The 20,963-nt window shown below is 36.4% G+C and overlaps 1 protein-coding gene across 3 annotated transcripts in view; it reads left to right on the top strand.

The window, feature by feature from the left end:
• NBEA (neurobeachin) overlaps positions 1–20,963 on the top strand; it is a gene marked incomplete at its 5' end in the record, with an annotated part of 531,924 nt that overhangs the window by 168,075 nt on the left and 342,886 nt on the right. For 2 of the 3 annotated variants that reach the window (XM_080929212.1, XM_080929210.1), the window contains 7 exons: positions 1,209–1,426; positions 2,618–2,771; positions 11,321–11,501; positions 12,629–12,759; positions 15,511–15,618; positions 18,381–18,549; positions 20,242–20,337. In XM_080929212.1, the coding sequence (XP_080785338.1) occupies positions 1,209–1,426; positions 2,618–2,771; positions 11,321–11,501; positions 12,629–12,759; positions 15,511–15,618; positions 18,381–18,549; positions 20,242–20,337 (1,057 nt within the window). Of the gene's footprint in view, positions 1–1,208; positions 1,427–2,617; positions 2,772–9,616; positions 9,644–11,320; positions 11,502–12,628; positions 12,760–15,510; positions 15,619–18,380; positions 18,550–20,241; positions 20,338–20,963 lie in introns of all 3 variants that reach the window. The other variant, XM_080929211.1, reaches the window with a different exon arrangement.

Genomic DNA, 20,963 nt, shown 5'->3' with positions numbered 1-20,963 from the left:
CCTGTTAACATTTGCCTGTCCCTTAGACAAATGTTATTGCTTCGATTTTGGCCACTGTAGTAAAGCTGTAACTACTGTCGTCTAACACAATTTGCGTTATGACTACCTAACTTTTAGACTAAAGCAATACTTTGTGATTAAGAGTTAATGAGATTTTGACACTTGAGGATTTGAATTTTGTTAGCCCTATGGACTTTCTACCTGGCCTTTTAATCCCATTGAAGGTAAGTTTATGTTTCTATTCCTCCTATATTAGAAAGACTAAGCCATGACTTACTATTGTCTTTGTACTCCAGTAAGGATACTGGATGGTGTATTCTATTTGTGGGAAAGGTGTGTTACTCTTTGTTTGTTAGCAGTCAGTTTTCATTTTGGTGGCTGTATTACTACAGGGATAATTGGCATGGAGAGGGAATATTGAATAAGGTACAGATTTTAAATAAATGAAAACAGATCATCACTTACTAGACATAATAATTATGAGGTTTGCCTGGTTTTTCTTCTTTTTTGTTTTTGTTTTTTGTTATCATTTTTATTAGGTATTCTCTGTGTTTACATTTCAAATGTTATCCCCTTCCCCCACTCACATCCCTCCTCCCTTGCTTCCATAAAGGTGCTCCCACTCCCAACCACCCTCTCTCTCCCCCTCAGTGCCTTGGCATTTCTCTACACTGGATCATCAGCCATCACTGGCCCGAAGGCCTCTCCTCCCATTGATGCCAGACAGTGCCCTCCTCTGCTGTATATGCACCTGGAGCCCTGGGTCTCTCCACGAGTACTCATTGTTTTGTGTTTGCAGGCATTTTTCCTAGTTTATTTTCTTACATCATACAGTGTGTTTATTTTTATTGAAGTATTGTGAATGACTTGCACATTGAAGTTAATCAGAATCCCCTTTAGTGACGTTTCTCTGCACCCTGTGCTTTCAGTGTCACTGAGGACATTCACCTCTTGCCTTATTGTATCCACACTTTGTTGCACAAGGGCATCTTTTACTAACATGAAGATCCTGTGACCAGTAAAAGAAGATCTGTTTTTAGTAGGAACGTTAGCATTGCCCTTTGGTGCCCTTGCCGAGATTCTGAAGTATCAAACCAGAAGTCAAACTAGCAGCCTTTAGATGATCGGGCTTCTGTGCAGGGGTTTGAAAGGCACTCACATGCAAGCTCATTAAGAGTTCTTTCATGCTCCTCCTTCCCTTTGTTTAGGCTGTTCAGGGCCGGTCTTCTGCTCCACAGGACAGAGATCTCAGAGTGGATTTAGGATTTCGAGGAATGCCAATGACTGAGGAACAGCGGCGCCAGTTCAGCCCCGGCCCCCGGACTACCATGTTTCGGATTCCAGAGTTTAAGTGGTCTCCAATGCACCAGCGGCTTCTCACTGACCTGTTGTTTGCATTAGAGACAGATGTGCATGTGTGGAGAAGGTACAACTGGGTTTTGTTTTGTTTTTCTACATTTTGATGACCTTCAGTTGAGAAAAATGAATGTATTTTAAAATTTATTTTACATGTATGTGTGTTTGTATTTATGTCTGTGTAGCATGTGCGTGGTCTGTTACCTGCTGGGGTCAGAGGAGAGAGTTGGATCTCTTGGAACTGGGAGTTACAGATAGTGGTGAGCCACCATATGGGTGTTGGGAATTGAAATTGAACCCAGATCCTTTGAAAGGACAAAAAGTGCTTTTTCCACTGGGTCAGTTGTCAAGTCTAAGAAATGTTTTTATTTACTCTGCCAACTAGTTAAATGATTTATCTCATCAAATAAAGGGTACAAAATAAATTTGATTACAAAATTAAATATTTAAGTTTTGGCATCTTGTATTGTTAAAGTATATTATCTATATTATTGTTTGGTAACAATATGATAACAGTACCAAAATAAAATATTAAAATAGCCTATAACATATATGTCATTGGGACCTATATGTATAAATAAGTTGTAGATGTTGATTTGTGTCACATCCTTAGACTGGAGTTTTCTTCCAGACTTTTCATTTTCCTTGAGTGTTGCCGGCGGCCATTCTCCTTCCGTTCTCTACCTTCTTTTCTTTTCCCTACCCTATGTTTTCTTCTTTTCACCAACATTTATTTCTCTTGAGTGAAGCACCTTAAGACATTTCTCCCATACTATCAGTTTGTAGTTTCACATGTAAAACACCCTCCAAAAGGAAATGGGTTTCTAATGACTAGGCTGTGTGGACCAAATCTGATTAATAACCCAGTAACTGGTGAGGTCAACTAGTGCATGAGACAGACCCTGGGGTGTTGTGGAGATGACGCGCTGATGTGGACCCTGTCAGTGTGTCTGCTAAGGGGTTCTGTGTTTGACTCATCACAGACTGTGCTGAGGGTGGTTGTTGTATGCTGTGCACCCTGAGATGGCTAAGGAAAATCAACAGCATGACAGGCTGACAGGCGTGGCTGCTGATGTGAATGTCCATGGGTGGGATGAAAAAGGGGATTTGCCCAGTTTTTCTTTGAACAACAAACTCTGTGTATGTGTGTTGTCTAGCACTTCTGTATTTTATATTTGATCTCATTTTACATTTTTTATTTTGAATAAGGTATCTAATCCTCTTACAGTTATACAAAGGAAATCATGTCTTTCTGTTTCAGCCATTCTACAAAGTCTGTAATGGATTTTGTTAACAGCAATGAAAATATTATTTTTGTACATAACACAATTCACCTCATTTCCCAAATGGTAGACAACATCATCATTGCCTGTGGAGGAATTTTACCTTTGCTCTCAGCTGCCACATCACCAACTGTAAGTTCTTTATCTCCATCTAGTGGTTGTATTTCAGAATGACATGCATTGAGCATTCCAGTCCTTTCAGATGCAGGGAACAGGCAGATTTTTCAACAGTTTCTCCTACAGGTATTTAAAGCCATTTATTAGATTTATATCCCAGTCTCTTTTATTTACCAGTATTTGGATCTTCCTATGTAATTTTATTAGAGTATTTCTCAGGTTTTTCTGGTGAAATCTTTTAAGAAGAACTCTTACTTTTTATATGCTGCATGTATCTTTAAATCTCATACAGTACTAAGTTGTTAAAGTCCATTTGTCACATAGTGTGACCTTATTTACCAATTTGCCATTATAACTATCTTTCCCTCCCTTTATAAGACATTGAAAATACTAATACTGAGATTGGATGTTCTTTACAAATGCGGTAGACGAATGTTGAGCCATGTGTAATTTTTATCTAATAGATATCTTTATTTCAGGGCTGTGGTGTCTATAGCTGAGGAACAGTGCTATTGTCTAGCATTTGGGGATCTTGGATTGTTCCACAGAGTCACAAAATACTGCCTGGCTTATGTAAAAATGAGCTAATGTAGGTGTAACTTGAATGATGGGAAGAAATATAGAACTCTGTTTGCAGAAGAGTTTATCTTGGTCCTTCTCATAAAAAACTAGTTTGTAAGCCCCAGAACACACCTTTGCCATATGCTTGTATTTTGTTAACACTTCTGTTAGTGAGCACATGCTTCTGAACTGGTTCTAGACTTTATTTCATCAGTAAATGAGTTTCCTATGTGACTTTTCTCACTCCATCTTTGGAACAGCCTTGAGGTTAAAATACGAGCTACAACAGACTGTCGCTATTACACTTCCCCTGGCACTTACCTGTGTTCTTGATGAGCTCATCCAGAAAGTTACAGGCAAGCAGGCTTCTTTGGGACAGCGCAAAAGGGCAGCTCAGCATTGGGGTCTTGTGGCATTACTTAGTAACCAAACCAAGGAAAGAGCCTGTGAATAACAACCCAAAGCAGCCATGATCTGTGAAGAAGGCTGGTGCCTACCACTTGTCTGTCACCCCTTCTTTCCTGTCTTAACATTCCTCTAGCAGTGTATACTAAATTCTAGTAAGTTCTGCACTCTTGTTTTAAGATAGGGAGGGTCTTCTTTTCTGTACATCGAAGACTTAATACAATGTTTTCTGTGTAACATGATATAAATTGTTGTTTGTTGTCAGGAAGTTCCAAGAGACTGTATCTTATATAAATATTGAATTTTTAAAATTTTTGTACAAAACAAAAATAATCATTCTGCAAAGTAGCATAGTAATAAGTTATTTAAATTTGCAGAGGTTTGAAATATCTACACTACCAAATACTTTCAAATTTTAGTGTCAAATATTTCTGTTAATAAAATGTTAAATTCAGTACTCATACACTTGTTAAATAGGCACAATTTTAACACAGTTTAGCTTATTTTTAAATTAATTTTACACTGTGAAATACTGGCATCTAAAACTTTGACTCCCAAGAATATTTACATATACTGTTTTGAACACTAGCTTGGGATGTTAAATTGCCTATTAATGTTCTTGGCAGAGTTGGAAGACAATTTGGTTGTAGAAATTTTTATTAGTTTTGTTTCTATACTTCTGTTAACTGGCTCATTAAATAATAGTACATATATTGTTTTGCAACACATTTATTTATTTATTTAATACTGTTTCTTTTAAAAGATTTATTTTATACATAATAGGGAAATGTGAAAGCTATTAAGTATTGATTAGTGTTTCCGGATTGTTTCAGTGTTCTATTGGGATTTAGTGGGGAAAAAGGGAGAAGGGGGCCTGAATAAAGAACAGAACTCTCGGGCCTTTTAGGTGAAAACGTTCCAGTATAAAGTTTCGAGGATTCTGGAGCAGTGAGAGGGAGGAGGGACTAGGGATGCTCTGGTGTGTCAGTGGGGCGTGCTACTCCATGGGGACATCAAGTGGCCTGGGGATTTTAATCATACATTTTTTCCACAGTTTATGTCTTGAAACCTAACTTTTAAAAAATCTGATATAGTTTTCAATATTTGATTATACTTAAAATTTTCTCTTCTAATATTTACTGTGGCATTCTTCTTAATGTACATATTTAGCCACAAATATTTCAACATCAGAAACATAACCTTCCCTATAAGTCATCATTAATTTTGTAAGACATTTTGTGTCAGCAATAGAACCCCCAAGGGTGGGCTGATGTTTCAGTTCCCACACAGTTGCATTCGGTTTTACTTAGTCAGTAGTGAGATACCTCTGAGAGTAACACACATCAGGATTGTGCCACACAATGAGAGGAGTGTCCGAAGCAACAGCTCCACATATGACCATTTGTCAAGGACAATTCAAGTTTACCAAGTTTAATACAGACAGAAAATTATGACATAAATCATGGCCTTACTTTAAAATGTAAGACTTATGGACAGATCCTTATTGGAACCTCACGAAGAACTGATGAGCTTGGAGTATTTTAAGTTTTAAAATACACAGAGGAAAATACTTTGAAGGACTTCTTCATCTTTCTCATCTTTTTGGTCCTTATATTCCAGAACCTAATACCATCACTGTTCTCAGATGAGGTGTCTTATGACTTTATCCTGAGAGACAGAAGAGGTGGCAGAGTATAAGCCCCCAGACAGCAGGTCTGTGGTCATCTCTCCTCCCTCACACTGACACTGTAGACTGCATGCATTGCAGTGAGGATCATGTGACATGGGATGGATGCATATTTTTTTTCATTTTTATTGTTTAGTTTGTGTCCAGAAAAATGGTTATTTCATCATGTAACATTTCTATATTTCTGGAAAGATTTTCTCTTTTGATATTCTTGAATACTTTTCTGACTTAGGACTATCCTTTCAAAGAATTCTTAAAATATTTAGAACTAAAAAGAACCTAATGAGAAGCTGAAACTTACCCATTGGTTGAAAGTATTGATTCTATCTTGTTATTAAAATGTGAACATTTATTGTATATTCAGTGAGTTATAGTGTTAATAGTCTTGTGCTTCCCAGCAGGTGTAAAAATTAATAAATATTTTTAATAATAAAAAGAACTGATGTGCTTGAGGGATTCGGAGGTGTTTTGCAGGGACCTTGTAAACTTAAAGAAACCATTGATAACTGAGTGATTTCCACACCTTTACTTTTAGAGCTTGGGAAGGAGGCTGGGGCAGCAGGGACTTCTCCCATGCCAGGCAACTATTCACATCTTCTTCCTGCAAATTCAGAAGTTAACTACTATTTTTAGCTGTGATTCTACTTTAGGTTATCTTACTTTAGAAGGTTCTGTCAACTTAAACCAACAATTGATTGTAGTTAAATTTATGATTATCTAAGCATATCATTATACATTGTACATGTAATTCATGATACTTGCTATAAATTTTATCTAAGAAATTTTTAACATATTTAAGTGCATTTATGAATGTAACATTATGAGACAATAGGATCATTGTGGCCCTGAAAAGAAAACAAAATAAGTCATGAAAATCAAAAATTAATAAGATCATAATGCAGATCTTATATTTCAACATTCTTAAAATCACAGTTTTAATTTATTCCAAAAATTAACATTTCTTTAATATAATTTAAAATTACATTGTAGAGTGCTTTTAACATCATGCTAAATAAAATGTCTAGAAATGCTTGTGACACTTGTTGCCACATATTTTAAGTCCCATGTATGTCACGGGCATCTGTTTATTAAATGTATGAGAGGTGCTTGCTGTTTTGTTTTGTTATTTATCAAAGGAGCCAAAATGAAGAGTAATTTTTGATATCAATTTTGTGGAAAAATACATTTTCTAACAAATATGTATATTAGTTTCCTTAACTTTATATATTTCATGGTCTTGCTCTAATACTTTTTTTTCAAGACCATATTGAGCACAGAATTTTCTGACCTTCATTTCAGATAATTAAGTTTTGGCTTATTTAAAATACATACATACATACATACATACATACATACATACATACACACACATGCATACATATACATATACATGCATACATACACACATACACATATGCACACATATATAAACATATACACATACATGCATATACATGCATGCACACATGCACACATACATACATACATACATATATACATACATATACACACATACATATATGCACACATACATACACATACTATACATACATACACACATATACACACATACACGTACATACATACATACATACATACACACACATACACACACATACACACACAAACACACACACAAACACACACACACACACCTACACTCAGCTCCTGCACTGCACTGCCCTGAGAATGGGAGTGGGAAAGGCTGTCATGAGAGCTGTGTGGTCCCAGAGGAGCAGATGCAGATTCTAGGTATGCTGTGTATGAGATAAGAATGACACATAGAAATCTATTACTATAGAATGGTCATTCAGTAAATTTACTCTTTTTCATGATATAACTTGAAATTGACTTGTTGACTATTAAATGTAACTATTTTTAGCAAATATGTTATCTCTTAGAAGATATATTTTTTCTACTATTTTTGTCATTAAACATTTTAATGTACAACTCTATTAAACTTGAAAATGTAAATATGAGGATTTTTTTTTATAGTCTCCTATTTTAGAAATAAACTAAAGCTTAACCCAGACGTAAGGCTTTGGTATTTCTCAAGGCAAGTGCTGCATTCTGCTGATTACCTGCTGCTCGGACAGAGTCCTTAGTGAGATCAGATCCAATGCACTGTGAAGTTTGGATTGAATGGAAATAGTGGAAACATCATTGTGATATGTGTTTAGTCTGGGCTGTAGCACTTTTTGGGCATGGCCTCTGCCTTTATTTCGTTGGATAAAAGACAATGATACTTATCCATCAGAAAAGGCATGAGAAAAAGCAAGTGTGTCACGTTTCACCTGTACTAGATAGGGAAGCCTTTCTTTCTCCAGTGCCTTCTGTAACTTCGTTTTTAAAGTCTTTTGATTAGAACACTCTAAAGTATAGAATGTTCTGGATAATTTAGTTATGATAGACAATCCATTTTGATGGCAAGATATTTGCTATTTCTAGGGAACTGGCCATTGAAGTGCCCTGTTTCCTCCCTGGAACTATAAATAAACACAGGAGTCTCTGTGCTATAGGGATAACATTCTGAATTTACTCCTATAGTGTCATTGTTCTAGAAGAAAGTTATGAACTCTTTAGATTAATCTGACCTGGAAGGAAATGGCATAAGAGAGTCTTTAAGATAGCTGAAGATGTACATTGCATATATTATAATAAGCAATCTAAAAGACCTGTATTGTATTGTGATTCTGGATCCCTGTTTTACTTATTTAAAACAGTATGCTATGCTAAATGAATCACAAAACTGCTTTAAATAAAAATAAATTGATAGTTCTCACTTAAATATTCATGATAATATTTAAACACTTGGCCTGGCATGGTGATGCCTGCCTAGGCCCAGCACGGGGGCAATAAGAGCAGATGTCTTTAGAATTCTTGGTGAGTTCCAGGTCACTCTGATCTATAAGGGGTACACAGTGATACTGTCAGTCTATGAATAAATGGCTGCATGGAGAACTTAAGGACTCTGTGAATGAAAGAATGAGTTTGGATCACTTCCTATACAGTTTGATTAGTGTTTGTTTATGAAAGAGATATTATTTTGTTGAATTTTGAGTTAAGTTTTCCAGAACTAGTTAGTCGAGTTATTTCATTTATTTTCTACCATACTCGTGTGTGTTGTGAGTGAAGGCAGAGAACTGGAAGGGAACACTGAGGCGCAGCAGAGAGTACAGGACCATACATTCCTTTGGCTTTGTTGAACTCAAGATTTTAAGTTGACCATTTTTGTCAACCATCTAGAGCACTGTGTCAGATGTGGTTTACTGTTTTCTGTACCAGGAAAAAAAATAGAGACTGTCATTTTTGGTTCTTCATATAATTGCATCATCATAAAGAATGAAAGCAGCCTTTTCTTTGTGCCAAGCATACTGGCAGTGGTAATTGTTAACAGGATACAGGGTTGGGACACGTAAGACCTTTGGTTTCTATGTTATCTCACAACAGTGATCTTACTGGTAGTCTCAGGAATTTTTTATATTTTATCCAAGTGAATATTCATAAAATAGCGTATTTTGAAATTTATATTTATTTGTTATAAGAACTCAGATTATTGTAATTTTGTAATTATTGTAAAGAGTATATTTTTATTATATGTACATGATTCTTCAAGCTCTGAACTCTTACGTAGTATGCAGTCACTTGTCCTTATATTTTAGGTCATAAATAGTTGTGTCAGTGAGTTATTTTCTGACACAAAAAGTGAATTTTAATTTTTGATTACAAATATTTTATTTTACGTTTATATAACAAGTTTTCTGAATATTTGAGGAAACAAATTATAATATTATTTCCTCATAGAGGAGGTCTAGATAGTCTGTAAGTAATAATTAACTTCCCTAAGTTGTTTCTGCTAAAGTCAGTACTAAGTGTTTGTCTCATTAATCATCCATCAGGGAAGTTACTTGTTTCATAAAGTAGAGTTTGCTTTCTTTCTTCTATATTTGCTGTACATATATTTATACACACACAGTTTGGGGCAGTTACTCAAAATAAATTTAAATGTTTCATATTTAATCTTAATCATAATCATGTACTTTATAAAAAGAATATTCTGAGAATTTTGTTTTAATAAGATAATCAATTATAATTTAAAATATTATTTTGTGTTTCAATTTTACTCGTATTTTTATTTAATTTTAATAATTTCCTTTTTCTTGTACTTTTTTTGGTCTGTTGTCTGTTTTGTCTAATGCATGTCCAGGGTTCTAAGGTTAGTATTACTTTTGCAGTAAATTATAGGCTTTTATTTTAAATTTTATTTTTACTTAGAAAAATTTTCACTTGGTTACATTTTGAGTTTTCATATCATCTTTTAATTAGGTATATTTTTGTGTATGTTAAAAATTAATTCAGAGTAATATTTACCTAGTATATTGATGAATTTGTTTTATTAATCATAGCAATAAATATCATAATACAATAAGAACAATTAATAGAGTAATGTGTGAAGTCAGACTTGAATTCCAGTTACAGGAATTGGATGAGATATATTAAGATTTAATGAGAATTATATTAAGTAAACATCATCATTGGATGCTTACATAACATTTGTAAAATACACTAATAGAATGGAATCAGAATTATTTTGTAGGTTATTGTTCATGTTAAGAATACCTTCTCCTTTCACTTTTGATAGTTTAGTAGAGGGATTTTGTTAAATTGAATGGACAATTTAATATTTCTGTATTTAATATTTGTTTCTAATTCAGTATTGTAAAATTAGAGCATGTTTCACTGGTTGGATTTGTAGGTTCTAACTACAAAACAAAGCAGTGACTAATATGGGAAGGTAGTGCTCTCATTTTGAAATGATGAAGTATTTAAGAACATGTCTGCAGATACACTAAATTCTAATTTATCAAGGAGTTACTAGGAATGTTTGACTGGTCTAAGCAATGGCTAGTGTTTCATCTTAAAACAATTGAAAATAGAACAATAGTCATTTTTCATAACTGTTAAGCTGTGGTCACAGCTGTTTAAATTTGATGCTGTGTCAGGAACAAAGCCCAAATACTTAAGCAGCCTGCATTTCCGAGGGCAGTGTGGAAGTCAGTGGGAACAGGACTCGATTTCCTGCGCCCGCCATGTACTTGACTTTACCATTTGGTTACAGGGAAGATAGAAAGTTTGGCTCGGGCTTCCTTTTCAGAGCCTTGGAACAGCATTTTTAGTTACACAGCATCTCTTTTCTTTGCTCTTTCATGCACCAAGAAAGCTAATTCTAGTTATGAAATTAATAAAATTATTATACTGTCAGTGCAGGATGAAACATGAAGAAATGCTGCCATTGTTTATAATTATAAACAGAATACATTTTAATATTTCCCCTGAAAGCAGGAGGTGACATTTTATTAGAGAAGGTAGTTAGTGAAAATTTAACTTTTAACAATGCTACTTTCTCCCCCTATAGCCAGGGACTTGTAGTTCGTTGGTTAAGTATCTAAAGGAGTGATCCTTCTGATCATTTTGACCTTATGAGCCCCTTAATATTTCAGTTTATTAATCTGCAATAGATAAGTCGCTAGTGTGCATTCCATCTTGACAGTCACCTCACTTGATAGCAGAAAATGCTGTGCATTATTCTCATTATTGAATACATTTGTAAGAAGGTCAGTTTTATACACACACCCCCCTCTCTCTTTTAACTGAAACTAGAATAAGAAGTTACGTATGGCTGTCTTTAAGTGTCCTTGTAAAACTATATGAAATCTTTAATTCAACTAATACAGTATTTTAAACTAATACTAATTTAAAAATAGGCATTTTATTTACGAATAGTGTGGAGGGAAACACAATTTTGCAAGGTCCTTTGATAGGTAGTAATGAATATTACATTATGCACTTGTAATATATGCTATGCACCATCTTTTCCAATGTCAAACAAGATGACTTCTCCTTTTTAAAGACTGAACTGGAAAACATTGAAGTGACACAAGGCATGTCGGCGGAGACAGCAGTGACGTTTCTCAGCCGACTCATGGCAATGGTCGATGTCCTTGTGTTTGCCAGCTCTCTAAACTTCAGTGAGATTGAAGCTGAAAAAAACATGTCTTCTGGAGGGCTAATGAGACAGTGCCTACGGCTAGGTAAGTCCACTGAGGCAGCGATGCTCTCTGTAACTACCATGATGGTGCCACTCTGGGGACAAAAAGCATGATTGAGAATGGGGATTGTGCAGCTTAGTAACTGTCTTGTAAATCCTTAGGATTACTCAGGCTTAAAAACTTGTACCTTAACATTGGAGACTGTGAGGAATCATCATTTATGCTTCAAACATATTTAGAATTAGGCAGAGCCCTTTGTGAACCTTGTTTGTGTCCTTGACAGGCAAACAAGAAAGGACATTGGGACTGTAGAGCCCGTACCTAGAGTAGGAGAGGCCCGAGGCTAACAGCCAGTATTACCAAGAGAAACACTGGCTCAAAGTTTGTATGTTTCTGAAATAATGATTAAATGCTACTGTAAACTGCTCTGCTGTGAAGATAACTATTATAATCCCTCGAATGAAGGATGCCTGAAAGGGAAAGGTGTTCTCTGTAGGGTCACTGTGACGCAAGGACACAGCCTTATTTACCTTCTAAAGGCTAATAGGAATTTGTGTGTTTGTATAATTACATAAATGTATAGCTGTGTGTGTGTGTGTGTGTGTGTGTGTGTGTGTGTGTGTGTGAATGTTTGTATATATGTGTGGGTATGCCTGCCATTTTATGATATCCGTTTTATCATTTTCCACTGTATTCCTTTGAGAATCTCACTGAACCTGGAGCTGGGCTGTCCTCTCTTACTCCAGATATGAGTATGGGTGCAGAGTTTTGACTTTAGGTTCCCATGCCTGTACAGCAAATTCTTTTACCTATAAACCATCTCCTTCTCTCATAGACCTTTTATGCTATATCTATGTGTTAAAATTTTATTGGTACAGGATATTTGTGTAACAGGGACTGTTGGAGGTTATAGAGTAAGGAGACATATTTTGGGAGTTTGAAAGGTCCTGATAATCTGTTTCTTCTGACCAGAGTATATGAGTATTTTAATTAATATATATTCTATATATGTTGTACCTTCATTGTCAAATTTTATAATATAAAATTTATTTAAATTATAATGAAAATAATCTATGACAGAAAAAGAAACACAAAAAAGAAATAAATTTAAAACATTTTTCTATATAGCCATGTCAACAATTTGTGCTAATATCTTTCTGATTTCTTAGTTTGTTGTGTAGCTGTGAGAAACTGTTTAGAATGCCGACAGCGACAGAGAGACAGGGGAAACAAATCTTCCCATGGAAGCAGTAAAGCTCAGGAAGCTCCACAAAGTGTGACTGCCACAGCAGCATCCAAGGTAATCACCCCTTTCCTCTGCAACTTCTTTATAGTGAGAACAGTACTTATGGTTTCTAATGACAGAGACTTGAGGCTCTAGTGCTGGCTTCCCTGCTTCTTGGTTGTATCTGAAAGGTTTAGCTAACCTCTTAGGTTTTCACGTATATGTTAATGAAGAAGATACTAGTAATTTCTTCTGATGAGGTTTTAAAACTTACATTGGCACCTAGGCCTGGATATTTCTGGTATTTCTACTTTAAAGTTTCATCTATTTTCAGAGGTCAGCGTATAAACAAAGCACGTTTTTAAATGGATGAACTTTGGGTGAAAGACTAGTTATTGGCTGCCCATCGAATGAATTTTATCTAATAGTTTGAAATATGTTGTCAGTTTTCAATACAAATGAGTTGTCTTCCTGTGTTTAACTGACACACATGCCTCTCTATGACTTTGAAGATTTATATGACTGCTCTGCCGTAACCTCTGCAGCTGGACCTTGTGTGTTTACTTTCTCTTGGTTGTGACCTACACACACACAGAGAAGACCACTTTTAGCTCATAAAAGCTTTTAACTTCTTAAACTTCTATGTAAGTTTCCTGTCTTGAAGTACTTTCCCTTATAGTTCATCTGTCTTAAATACATTCACATAGGTCATTTTAGGTGCTGCTTCCCCAAGACTCAGGTTTTTGACACCATTACCATGCCCTGTGTAGGGGCAGCAGTTGTGATGGTTTCAGTAAAGCCTGCTTGTCTCTCTATGCCTCACAGTGGAGCACTGACTCAGCCATTCTTACTCAACAACTGAAGACATAACATGATGCTTCCTTAGTTTTCTAAGTTCCCTGTCTGCATTGCTGGAGTTTGTGCTAAGCCAACTGAATGTGCAGAAAGTCTGACGGGTGTTTAGTTCTGCAGCCTGTTTTCTTGTTCACGGCTGTCAGGAGACCGTCTGCAGCATGTGGCCCACATTTTCTACTGCTGACCTGCGTTACTCGGGAAGCTGAGTATTGATGTGTCAGCAGTTAGGCTCACATTCACTTCATAGACGTAGTGAAGGACTCGTCACTACAGAGTTTTGACGACACAATGTACATCTCTGGGCCTTCATGTTTCTGATTTATATTCTGACCTCTGCCACTTAACAGAGGATTCTGAGACTGATTTCTTTGTCTCCCATATCTCAGATATCCAGTATTTAAAAATGAATGAGATTCTTAACTTAAAGAATATCGATGAATTAAAATGTAAAAATAATTCATTAAAGCACAGTGGTTCCTGGAGTGAGGTGCCTCTCACTTCTTACTTAGGAGAGGTGGCTACACCACTGCTGGAGCCTTTGGTCTTGACTGTGCTGATACATTTCTTCTAGAGAACTATCAGTGGGTAGAGGGAAGTCCTTCAGAATCCCTAAATCAGCGGTGCTTCTTCTCACAAAATCTAGATGGCACACCCAATGGGACAGAACACTGGTTGTTGAGTTGAGTGTCTCTATAAGAGGGTTAGCTGTGAGGAACTGGTCAGTGGTGACACTCGGGTATTTGGAAAAGATTTCACTTGTTAGCAAAGCACATTCAACATAGAGAAGAAAAGTGAGTGGTGGATATTTGTTCTTGCATTTCAAAAGTGGCACTTAAGGCAATCAGACACAGTTGATTTTTAATCCGGCAGAAAAGCTTTCTGGTATGAAGTGAACACACTTCCATGAGTGGTGTATCTTCATGGAGCCGCATTTTCATACTGGAGCCAGTAATCTAAACATGTCTTCACATAATCTGTATGAGGTCAGATGGGATTAGGGGACCCTTTGTAAACTATAAACTGGTACATATATTATTTTCATTTTTATATGCACTGTAGATTTATCTATTCTATAAATTATAGATAATTTTCCATAATTATCCTATGCTAAAAGTATTAAACTATTATTTAAATGTTCTAGTTGAACTTTGGAGTAGTTTCAGAACCACAGAGACTGGGTAAACGTGATGATTTTAATAAAAAACATTTGCAAAACTAATGTACTGAAGCACACAGTGGTACCTGGGGTGAGATGAACCTTGTAACTATCAGACTTCAAGTACTGTCTTTTTCCTATATCATGTTCCACAGGAGTGTCAGCACTTCCTTCAGGAGTGAAACACCGCAATGGTGTCTGCAGGGCAGTAGGAGTCATACAACAAGCACATGCTCAAGTGAGCCGGACAAACTTGGTGCACTTGATAATTTATGTTATGAATAATTATCTAAAATCCTTAGATTTTTGTTTCTTCAACTATAGAAAGTAATTTTAATGGTATATTCGCTAACATCTGCCAAGTATAGTGAGCTATGAGTAAGTGAGTTTTAGAGCTTACCTTTTAAAAATGGATGATGAAGTAACCACATATGTAATTGAATTATGTTAACTAGTAATATTTTAATTTCTCATATATATGGTGAATAAATTAAGGCAATTATATATATTTATTAGCTAGAAATGTTAGAAGCCAGTATTAATCTAGGTAATAGAGGTTTGTTCTCAGTTCTTTTGAAAGGCGAGATCATTTTCTGTCTTATACAGCCTTACCTGCCTTTGTGAGACCACACAGGCACTATGCCGATAGCAAACCAGTACAGCGAAGAGTGGAATGGAAAAGAAGCCCTGTGCTAGTTCAGTGAGGAGGCAGGAAATGGTTTGGGAAGCTCAGCCCAAGGTAGAAATACTATAAGAGATGCTCCTAAATAATTTTCTAGAACATACTGTTTCTTAATAATTCTCTTGTTTTCAAGACTCCTTTAGAAAATGTTCCAGGCAACCTTTCTCCTATCAAGGATCCTGATCGACTTCTTCAGGATGTTGATATCAATCGCCTTCGAGCTGTTGTCTTTCGAGATGTGGTAAGTTATGGATCTGCTTGACTTCCTTGACAAAGCAAACACTGTCCTTTGTGTTAAACTGCGAAGTTGGTAAAGAATTTCTATCATAGCCAAATGTCCGTTTACCTGGATATATTGCATACCAGGATATAGTTGATGGTAAAATGGTTGAGCCTCAGATTTTTCCAAAAGCTTACTGATAGTTTACTTTAAAATTGATATGTATGTGTACAAGGCTGGGGAAAGGCTCGGTGGGTAAAATGCCTGCAGCAGGAGCATGAGGATGTGAATTCAGATCCCCAGCACCTACACAGAAGTCAGGCGTGGGCTGCACATCGGTAATTCCAAAGCTGGTGGTGCAGAGGAAGTGCCTGTCTCACAGAGAGTGCGGTCTCCAACAGTACGGAGTGATAGAAGACACTCGGTGTCCACCTCTGGCCTACACATGCGCACACTCAGGCGTGCACACAGTGTAAGACCTGTGGAACTGTATTTGTGTTCCAGGATTAGAGATAGCCTGAAATAGTAAGTTGACTTTATCTTAGGTTAACTGGTCCTGCCTTTTATATTCTTTACTATTTCCACATAATGGTTATTTTTATTCTTAATGTTTATTCTTACACATACGATGGGGTATTAATAATGGAAGTTACTTTTAGTTTCGGGAGACATTTCTTTCATTTAAAAATATCAATTATTATTGTGTACCTGTGTACTCATGAGTAGTTCATACTACAGAGTTCATGGAGCGGTAGAGAACAATTTTCTTGTAACCTATTTTCACTTTCCACCTTTATGAGGGCCCCAGGCATTGGACTCAGATCCAGGCTTGAGCAATAAAAGCCTCTACCCACTGAACCATCCCACCAGCCCCTGCTTTCACAAATTATGGTGTCTGCAGGAATCTGAATTAGAAAGGTGGCTTAAAAACATTCAGAGAAAAAGATCACTTAAGGAGGGCTTAATGGAACTTTTTATTCCCTGACTGCTTATTAAGGGGATTAAAACTAAGATTGACCTTTTTATGAATTTTATAGGAGTAGTGTTTCAGAGCAGATTAAGCAATAATAGCAGTTGTTAATATTGGCATTATAAACCATCCAGATTATATCTTGTAGCTGATTAAAGTAATATTTAAGAAGTATATGGTTGAAATGTGTGTGTAACCATCAGTTAAAGGAAGTGCTTTGTTGTTTCCAGTGTCCTTGCACTCGAGTGAGACATGGGGTGTGATGACTCGTGCTGTGAACATACGGCCGAAGAGTTGTTAAATCCAATAAGTCACTTTGAAAATTAACATCCAAAAAGTAAAGTAGGAAAACATAACAGATTTAAGAAATAAGTATAAAATGTGTAATATAAACCAACAGTGTGATTAAAGGTCTCAATAAATAACAGTGACAATTAAAAAGAGTATTTTCAGTGTTAAATGAACTAAAACCTTAAATGATGATGCTTAGCATTGTACAAGTGGAGGACTCAGGCTTTTTTATGTAATCACTGTTACATAAAGATAAATTGGACAACCTTTTTATAGTTCTTCACTAATATTTTAGAAAAAACCTCGTTCTTCCTTCAGTGTCTCAAATCCCAGCAAATGTACTTGAAGTGTGACATGTGCTTGAGTGATGGCACCAGCAGATGTGCAGAGCCAGAGCTTCACCTTTCTGTCCCTGTGCCTGTAGCTTCCAAGTGCATGTCACACTGAATAATCTGGGGCCTTACAAGTCCTTTACAGTTTTCAGTACATTAATTACTTGTATTTATTAATTGTAAGAACTATACTTTATTTTCAAGCTTTTTATAGAAGAACAGGCACATTTACTCTATTTAATTTTTGAAATATATCAGACCTTAGATTAGGTTTTAGGAAATATACATACGTATATTACTTTTGTGTGTGTCTGTGTGTGCATGGATGCGTGTGTCCTTCAGGCAAATAACTGAATATTTGACAGCAGTTTTAGGGAGGAAGCTTGAGTGCCTCCTCCTTGAAAAATTCTCAATTGTTTTCCTTTTTCAGGCACACAAATTGAAATTTTAAGCATAACAAACATTATTTTTGTTTACCTAATTGTTTTATATGGAAGTCATATTTAAAAATAGTATGAGAAAAGGGTAATATTCTGTAGCACATTCAACAGAATCTTACTATGGTGCCTTTTAGAATTATTTAAAGCTGTAGCACAGATGAAACATTCTAGGCATTTTGTGTATATATTTAACATAGTACTTAGTAACAATTGAGAGTTATCAGCCACTAATTTTCTTGCAACTTATATTTATTTTGTGTGTGTGTGTGTGTGTATGAGAGAGATGTGTGTGATGTGATGTGTGTATGTGTGTGTGTGTGTGTGTGTGTGTGTGTGTGTGTGTGTGTTTTATGCCTTTACATATGCTCACTTGCTGTTGGTGCCTAGGATCAAATGCAGGAGGCCTCACTCCCCAAACCATCTGCACCTGATCCAAAGGTTTATTTTATTTTGATTTATGCTGTAAATGTGTATGTTTTGAGCCTGAAGAGGTCAGAAGAGGATGTCACATGACTGGTGGATGGGGTTTTAGATTATTGTAAACCACCTAAAGTAGGTGCTAGGACCCGAACTCTGGTCCTCTGAAAGAGCAGCAGGTATTTTTAACTACTGGGCTATCTCCCTATCCCTCCTCCCAGCAGCTTTTAAACCAAGGTTTAATGTATAATAAAACAAAAATGGTTTCTTATACCTTGTGAATTTATATCATAAACATTTTTAGTCTCAAACTGCCCTTTTCTTTTTCCACAGGATGATAGCAAGCAGGCACAGTTCTTAGCTCTGGCTGTTGTTTACTTCATCTCTGTTTTGATGGTATCTAAGTATCGGGACATATTAGAACCCCAGAGAGAGACTGCAAGAACTGGAAGCCAACCAGGTAGAAATATCAGACAAGAAATAAATTCACCAACAAGTACAGGTATTTAATATTTTCTTTCCATTTGGCATTTCACCAGAATCTCTTTTTTCCCCCGATAACACTTCTTCAGACATGTTTGAACTGTACTTACTCGTAGACATTTCAGACACTGCAGACTTGATAGAGATACTTACTCAGTACACTGTAGGTCTACACAAATGTACGGGGCATGTCTACATATATTTGCTATTGCTCTCGTGTCGGAAAAGCTTTGGGGTTACCCTTTCCGATTTAAGAATGAAAATCATTTGGCTATGCTGTTATTTAATACGCAAAGAACGCATGCCTTTCAACAAATTTCTCATGAAACTTTTATGAGCATGAAAAATAGAATGTTCTCATATAGTTGTTCAAAATAAAAATAAGGTGAAATACCAATCTTTACTGCCTAACTTAAAAATTCCCTCCTTCCCTTCTTTACTCTCTCCTCTCCTTGCTATTAAGTGAACACTTAATTTATCATCTAAATATTATATAAGTTATATAACATGCAAACAAACATTTTTAATTTTGTGCAAGTTGTAAAAGGTTTATACAAAGTTGTCTTCAGTAAGAGTTATGGAGAACGGAGAAGTCACCTCAGACAGCAGTGCACCATACTGGGTTCCATTGGCCTCACGTGCAACACACACACTCATGTTGCACAAGCCTTTGCATGATTGACTGTCACAGATCCAGAGACAGTGGCACCTGGGAGAGTGCAGCCAGTAAATGAGATGGACTAGGTGTCATGCAGTAGCCTACTTTATCTATAGCTTCACACAGTAGAGTTCTCCATGAGGTCAAGCTGTATACCATCACAAGACAACCACACATGTCAAAAACATGCTTTGTCAAGAGGTATGTAAACAATAGTTTAAACATTTAATTGTTCAGAAGTAAGCTCACTCCTATGCACTGTAACTGGGAGCATCTGAAAACACATTCTAAGAACAATTGGGTGGTTTGGGGAAAATGAGGTCACAAGACTCTTGTCTTGTTTCTTGGAGTGTTCTTACAGGCACTGAGAATTCTCCTCACACAAATCCATTTTTGGACTATGTCCTGACAATTAATTAGTCTTTCCTACTCCGCTTGAAAATGTTTTGGGGCAACTAATCATTTGCATTTTCTACCAGGTATTTGTACCATGATGATTTTCCTGATGTTTGCACTGTAACTTTAACTATTAACTATTTCTTGTGCTATTAACTTATAAGTGAAATTCTTAAGTAAACACATATGCTTTATAAATGGATGTTGTAAAAGTCAGTAGAGATTTGTGCTCAAACACTGTGTCTCCTTACATGCAACACACCTCATTTTCTCTTTACTTCTATTTTGAAATAAGAGATCATATTTTAACTCTAGGATTTTCTCATGGTGGGACATACTATTTTATTATAACACTATTATTTTAGTTTTAGCCTGAAATTTAATCATCAGCTTGATAACCATGTTGATGGCCTTTTAAAGCATGCGTGTGTCATACATGTATAAAATGAGCACTATTATAGTGAGCCTATTAGATCTAGTTTGCTCGTATGTTTTCATGTTGGTGAATGTACTGCCTACTCCCTTTCCCTCCTTAGGTACATGTTCTTTAGTATGTTCCCTGATGCAGTAGGATAGAAATGTCATGAGTGTTTCATGTGGACTGTGTACAGACTGTCACTTTCCTTCTCAAATTTGGCTCCATGATTCTCTACACAGTTGTGGTCATACCGTCTATCCCTCATCCAAGTTTGAACCATGGACTCCTTGCCAAGCTGATGCCTGAGCAGAGTTTTGCCCACTCATTTTACAAAGGTAATACCAACATTATCAAAATGACCCATTTGTTATTCCTGTTTCAATAATCTTCTTAACATAAATAATCACTTCTGAAGAGGGTATGTTGTAGTTCTACAATGTGAATACTGAGAAGCAGTTATAGCTTTTGTTCTTGCATTCTATTCTATTTCTTGGGTTAACATCTTCAAATTATGGGGTCCTATTACTATTCACTATGCTGGTGTACACTAACGGTCAAGCTACAGTAGTGCAATTAAATTAGTCTAAAATGCAGCATACTATGGATTAATGTCACTACGACCAGCAGAAAAGGAGCGAGGACACAGCGTTCTTCTCAAAGCGGTTTATTCAGGAACCTTACATCATGCAAGTGAAAATCTTTCTGTCCCTTTCTGTCTCTCTTTCTGTTTCTCTTTCTCCCCCCTCCATCCCCAAGCACAGTCCCTTTTTCCTCTCTCAACTCCACCTCCTCAGTCCACGGTTCATGGCTGCAGTTCATAGGTCCACGTCATCTGGCCTGATCTTTCCTCATGGGTGCGCCTGCGCAGCTCGCACGGTGGGAGTGGCTAATCTGGGGGGGGGGGCAGGAGGAAGTCAGGTGCTAGTCACAAGACTAGGCCGGAGTCCCAAGCGCCATCTTC

Source organism: Micromys minutus (genome assembly GCF_963924665.1).
Source record: "Micromys minutus genome assembly, chromosome: 15".
In the NCBI taxonomy this organism is placed as follows: domain Eukaryota; kingdom Metazoa; phylum Chordata; class Mammalia; order Rodentia; family Muridae; genus Micromys; species Micromys minutus.
The sequence above is the reverse complement of the archived record's forward strand: the minus strand, read 5'-3'. Positions and strand labels throughout refer to the sequence as shown.